Source organism: Acanthisitta chloris, unplaced genomic scaffold (genome assembly GCF_000695815.1).
Source record: "Acanthisitta chloris isolate BGI_N310 unplaced genomic scaffold, ASM69581v1 scaffold8039, whole genome shotgun sequence".
NCBI classification, from domain to species: Eukaryota; Metazoa; Chordata; class Aves; order Passeriformes; family Acanthisittidae; genus Acanthisitta; species Acanthisitta chloris.
This window is the reverse complement of record NW_008691914.1, coordinates 873-7,219: the sequence shown is the minus strand read 5'-3', so window position 1 is coordinate 7,219 and position 6,347 is coordinate 873. Positions and strand designations below refer to the sequence as shown.

Genomic DNA, 6,347 nt, shown 5'->3' with positions numbered 1-6,347 from the left:
GCCTTCCAGCAGCAGCTGCAGGTAGCCACCATCAGCAGGTATCCACCAGGAACTGGGGGCTGTGACAGCTGGAGCTTGTCCTGTTGCTCTGTCCCCCACTCACATCCCCCTCTCCCTTTACACCCTCTCCAAGGGGAATGTGGCTTGTCTCAGGTGGGAAGTGCCAGAGGAGCTGTGCAGGTGCTCCATCACTGATTCCAGGGATGGGCACTGGGATGTTTGGTGAACACGGGTCTGGATAAAGTAATAAAACACTGCTGGAGGCTAGGCCAACTGGGCAAACTGGTGTGCTAAGGTGGATCTCCCCCTCCTGGCTGGGATACCTGCAGGGCACATCTAGCCTCAAATAAGGAACACTCACCTGCAGACAGGTGAAGATTGGTCAATCCAGAGGAAAGCCCTGCAGGGGCTGAATCCAGCAGGGCAGAGCCTCAACCTCTACATTTCCAGCCAGACCTGACAAGATTTTAACCCTTCAGCCACAAATTGTGACCAAAGCTGAGCCTGAGAAGCTGAATCACACTTGGAATTCCCTCAGAGATCCAGACAGTGAGGTGGAGCCCCACAGGAGCCACCCTGATCCCATAATCCATGGGGACAGGCACCGGTGTTAGTGAGATGCTGCACTGGTAATGTTTTAATACTGAGTTATCAATAAATCTGATCATCATCAGTCCTGGAGTCAGTGTCCTGCTCACATCTGGCCACAGCCTTCCCTCTCCAGGTCTGCCACAGCCTCAGGCTGGAGGTGGGACCAGAGAGACGAAAAAGCTAATCCCAGGAATATCCTGGTCTCTCTGAACCAGCCTGGCACAGAGCGGGATCAATCATGGAATGGTTTGGGTGGAAAGGGACCTTTAATTCCACCCAGGGACACCTCCCACCAGCCCAGGTGGATCCAAACCCCATCCAACCTGGCCTGGACCCTTACAGGGATGGCGCAGCCACAGCTGCTCTGGGAAACCTGTGCCAGTGCCTCACCACCCTCACAGCCAGGAATTCCTTCCCATTATCCATCTAAATCTCCACTTTCCCAGCGTGAAGCCATCTCCTGTGCCCTGTCCCTCCATGCCCAAGTCCCTCTCAGCTCTCCTGAAGCCCTTTAGGCCCTGGCAGGTGTTTCCTCTACCATTAACGACACAGAACCAATCCCTAATACACTGTGTGAGTGGAGGTGGCCCCTGGCCACGGGTGCCAGGCCCTGGGGGACAGCAGTGTGACAGGGGCACTCACATGATGTTGGCCTTGTGCACAGCTGTAACCTTGGAACGTCCCTTCTTGGTGGCGTAGTCGAAGGCGAACTTGGCGATGCGCTGGGACTTGGCACGGGTGATGATCTTCAGGCACTCGATCACCCCCTTGGCGCTCTGGGGGCACAGGGGGGTCATGGGTACAGCACAGACCCCTCACAGATCCACAGATTCCTCAGAGACCCACAGATCCCCTCACAGATCCCTCACAGCATTATTCTTGTTATGATTAGTACTTATTGTTTTGCTTCCATTCTTAACTGTTCTTATCTCAGCTCAGTTTCATTTTCTCTTTCCAATGCTCCTTCTTCCCCCTGGCAAGGGAGAGGAAGGTACAGAGTTCCTGGCTGGGGTTAACCCAGGACAACATCCATGTCCCTCTGTCCCTTGTTCCTGGTGTTATCCCTCCTGCAGCCCCCACAGTCCTCACTGGGCCTGGGGTGTGTTCAGAGCCCTAAAACCTGCCCTCATCCTGCTGCTCCAGGCAGATGAAGTTGGGGAATCATGGAATGGTTTGGGCTGGAGACACCTTAAAGCTCATGCAGTTCTAACCAGGGACACCTCCCACCAACCCAGGTGGCTCCAAACCCCATCCAACCTGGCCTAGAACACTTCCAGGGATGGAGCAGCTACAGCTGCTCTGCGAATTCCATCCCAGCTCCTCACCACTTTACAGCAAAGAATTCCTTAGTAATATCCCATCTATCCCTGCTCTCTGGCAGGGTGAAGCCATTCCCCCTTGTCCTGTCCCTCCATGCGTTGTCCCAGGTCCCTCTCCAGCTCTCTTGGAGCTCCTTTAGGCACTGGAAGACGCTCTACAGTCTCCCCGGTGCTTCCCTTCTCCAGGCTGGACATTCCCAGCTCTCCCAGCCTGGCTCCATGGCAGAGCAGCTCCAGCCCTTGGGGCCTCCTCTGGTCCTTCTCCGCCTGTGTCCAGCCCAGGTGTGGGAGCAGGGCCATCCCACCTGGCCAGGTGTTTGTACCTCGTGCTCCAGGGAGCTGTACTCGCCCTCTGTCTGCTCCCGGATGATCACCAGGTCCAGGTTGTTGTGCCGGGTCTGGTAGCCAGGTAGGCTCTTCACGTGTACCACGTTGGCAAACAGGTCCAGCTTCCTCCTGGGGAGGGGCAGCACCGGGGCTGTGGTCACCAGGGTGGCCTCAGGGAGACTCCTCAGGAGTTTCCACTTCCCAATAACTCATTAATTACTAATTAATGGGGTTTTCCTGGTGACTGCTCCCTGCAGGCACTGGGGACACAACTAGGGGACACCCCACACCTCACGTGTACCACGTTGGCAAACAGGTCCAGCTTCCTCCTGGGGAGGGGCAGCACCGGGGCTGTGGTCACCAGGGTGGCCTCAGGGAGACTCCTCAGGAGTTTCCACTTCCCAATAACTCATTAATTACTAATTAATGGGGTTTTCCTGGTGACTGCTCCCTGCAGGCACTGGGGACACAACTAGGGGACACCCCACACCCTCCAGGACCCCCAAGGGATCAGGAGTGAACAGGGCAGGGTGGCCTCAGGGAGACTCCTCAGGAGTTTCCACTTCCCAATAACTCATTAATTACTAATTAATGGGGTTTTCCTGGTGACTGCTCCCTGCAGGCACTGGGGACACAACTAGGGGACACCCCACACCCTCCAGGACCCCCAAGGGATCAGGATCACAGTGAACAGGGTCAGCTCCTGCCCACACATGGTCCCGCAGGAATTTTGCTTCCCAGTAACTCATTAATTACTAATGAACAGTGTTTTCCCAGTGATTGTTCCCTACAGGCACTGGGGACACAGCTGGGGCCCTCCCCCACTCTCCAGGACCCCCAAGGGATCAGGATCACAGTGAACAGGGTCAGCTCCTGCCCACACATGATCCCTCAGGAGTTCTGCTTCCCAATAACTCATTAATTCCTAATTAAGTGTTTCCCAGCATGTGGCATATTGCTGCCCAGCCCTGGAAGGTGACATCTCCCTCACCTGAGCCTCATGTCGTAGGATGCCAGTTCTCCCTTATACTCCATGGGCGTGTGGATCTTACCTGCAGGACATGGGGCAGGATCAGCACACAGAACAGGATGGGGACAGGAGCAGGAGGAGCACACAGGGCAGGATGAGGACATGCCAGGGGCAGGAAAGGATAGCACAGCGAGACTCCAGCACACCTCAGCCAGGTGTGGGGGCTCAGTTCTCACTGCGCAGGACCCAACCAGCCCCTGGGCTGTACTAGATCTGGATTGAACAGCAGGAGCTGGAAGTAACCCCAAATTTGGGAACTCCAGTGAGCACTGATAGCACTGGCACAAGTCCAGAGCACCTGTCCTTCCCCAGGACATGCCCACCTGCCCTCTGGGAGTACCTAATGGCATCTGAGACGGGATCAGGGAATGGTTTGGGTTGGAAAAGCCCCGAGTCTCCCCAGCACTGAAAAGGTCACCACTGACATGTTCCCAAGTGCCACATCCACACAGCTGTTCAATCCCTCCAGGGATGTGACTCCCCCTGCCCTGAGCAGCTGTGCCAGGGCTGGACAGCCCTTTCCAGGAGGGATTGTCCCTGAACCTCTCATGGCACAGTTTGACGCCATTCCCTCCTTTCCCCTGTTCCCTGGGAGCAGAGCCCAACCCATCCTGTCAGGGAGTTGTGGGGAGCAGAAGGGTCCCCCTGAGCCCCTTTTCCCCAGGCTGAGCCCCCACAGCTCCCTTAGCTGCTCCAGTCTCTTCCCAGCTCCTTCCCTGGACACTCTCCATCCTCTCAATGTCTTGCCCTGAGGGATCTAAACCTGCCCCAGCATTCCAGGTGAGTCCTCACCTGTGCCCAGCATAGGAGGAGAATAAGGATAAGGATGAAGAAAATAATAGGGATCAGGCCCCATTCCTTAGGCTTAGGCACAGCCCCTGGTGCCCAGACACCCACCAGGCCCTCACCTATGAGGGCAACTTTGCTCTCCTTCATGGAGTCGATGACACGGTCGAGCTTCTCCTCTGAGGCTGTGTTCTGCACCTCGCTCAGCTGGTGTTCATCAAAGATCACGGGCACACTGGCAGCCTGGGAGAGAGACAGAGCCACTGGCAACGTGACACGGCTCCTCACTGGGAGGCACTGATGGGCTCACACTGCCCTGAACCGGCCAGAGCTCAGGGACAGGAAGGAACTGCGATTAGGGAATGCTGAGCATGGACTTCTGGGTCACCTCAGTCTCAACAGACTGACAGACACTGAGAGAATCATGGAACTGCTGTGGTGGGAAAAGCCTCTAAGTCCAACCATTCCCCCAGCACTGCCAAGGCCACCACTGACATGTCCCCAAGCACCACATCCACATGGATGTTCAATCCCCCCCAGGGATGTGACTCCCCTGCAGCTCTGGGCAGCTGTGCCAGGGCTGGACAGCCCTTCCCAGGAGGGACTGTCCCAACAGCCAACCTAAATCCCTCCCCTCAGGGATGGAGACTCCACCCCTCCCCTGGGCAGCTGTGCCAGGCCTGGACAGCCCATCCCAGGTGAAATTTTCCAATTATCCAACCTAAATCCCTCCAATTGCTGCCTGTGCCATGACAGAACTCATGTGACAGACAACACAATTACCCATCCCCGAGTCTCCCAGGCTGTGCCAGGGCTCAGCACCAGCGAGGACAGTCACAGGAAAGCAGGACAGTGCCAGCCACACTCCCATGGCACAGCAGGATGTGACCATATGTGTCCGGGCCCTGACCTGGATCTCCTGTCCCTCCCCAGGCAGGTGTCCCTACCTTGAAGACCTCCTTGACGGCGTGCATGAGCTCTGGGCCCACTCCATCCCCTGGCAGCATCGTCACCTGGAACGTGCCCTCGGCCCTGGAGCTCTGGGATTGCAGGGAGTAGGGTCAGGGCTGCTGCACCCCCACTCTGACCCACACAGGACCCCAGAGCTGCTTCAGGGAATGGGGGGGTCCCACTTGACACAGGGAGAGGGATGCACACGCCCAAGGGTGAATGTCTGTGGGACACAGTGTGAACTCACTGCTCCTGCTTTGGCACAGGATCAGGGAATGATTTGGGTTGGAAAAGCCCCCTGAGTCTCCCCAGCACTGAAAAGGCCACCACTGACATGTCCCCAAGTGCCACATCCACACAGCTGTTCAATCCCTCCAGGGATGTGACTCCCCCTGCCCTGGGCAACTGTGCCAGGGCTGGACAGCCCTTTCCAGGAGGGACCTGACCCTCCCATGGAGAACCTTGAGGCTGTTCCCCCTGTCCGTTGTTCCCTGGCAACAGAGCCCAACCCGCCCTGGCTGCATCTCCTTTCAGGGAGTTGTGGGGAGCAGAAGGTTCCCCAAGCCCCTTTTCTCCAGGCTGAGCTCCCACAACTCCCTTAGTTGCTCCAGACCCTTCTCATCTTCTTCCCTGGAGACTCTCCATCCCCTCAATGCCTTGTGAGGGCCCAGCACTGCCCCAGGATTGGGGTGTGCCCCCAGTGCCAGCACAGGGGACAATCCCTGTGCTGAGGCCACCCCAGGGGTGACACCAGCCCTGAGCTCAGCGCTGACACCTGATCCTCTGCCAACACAGACCTTTCCCCACAGAGGCTCCAGAAATAGCCTCTCCCTGTGCCCAGTGGAACTTGTGCTCCCTGCCAGCTTCCAGCATGTCCTGGTGCTCCTGAATTCCCTCATTCCTGCCTGTCCTTTGGGATCTCTTCAGCTTTTTGATCACCCTCCTGTGCTCACACAGGCTCATGGCTTTTATCTGAATACCACTTTTGAGGCCAAAACACAAACATAACTTCACAGGTAATTCCTGAGACATTTCACACACACATCCCTTCCCCCTTCACAGCTGACTCCTATTTTTACACACTCCTCCCACTGATACCACATTCCTTAGCCTGTAATTCCTTGCTAGGAGATGGCTCCAGCATGGATCTCCCAGATCCAGCCCCAGGGATCCACAGGCAGGGACAGGGATAGGAGCCTGTGAGGCTCCAAAATTCCAGGTGTGCTGTAACAGGTGGCCATGGGAGAATGAAGGAATGGGGGGAAAGAAAGAGGAAAGTCCTGAGTTTGGAGATTTAATTTCCTGGAATCAGGTTCCAGGGCACAAACTTGTCTCCTGCTCAG

At 56.5% G+C, this 6,347-nt stretch overlaps 1 protein-coding gene across 1 annotated transcript in view; it reads right to left on the bottom strand.

The window, feature by feature from the left end:
• Window positions 1-5,114, bottom strand: part of IDH3B (isocitrate dehydrogenase 3 (NAD+) beta) — a gene marked incomplete at its 5' end in the record, with an annotated part of 6,699 nt that extends 1,585 nt beyond the window's left edge. Inside the window, 5 exons of the mRNA XM_009082417.1 lie at window positions 1,234-1,367; window positions 2,234-2,366; window positions 3,229-3,289; window positions 4,176-4,296; window positions 5,001-5,114. Of these exons, the coding sequence (XP_009080665.1) occupies window positions 1,234-1,367; window positions 2,234-2,366; window positions 3,229-3,289; window positions 4,176-4,296; window positions 5,001-5,114 (563 nt within the window). The remainder of the gene's footprint in view (window positions 1-1,233; window positions 1,368-2,233; window positions 2,367-3,228; window positions 3,290-4,175; window positions 4,297-5,000) is intronic.
• Window positions 5,115-6,347: the final 1,233 nt, after the last annotated feature.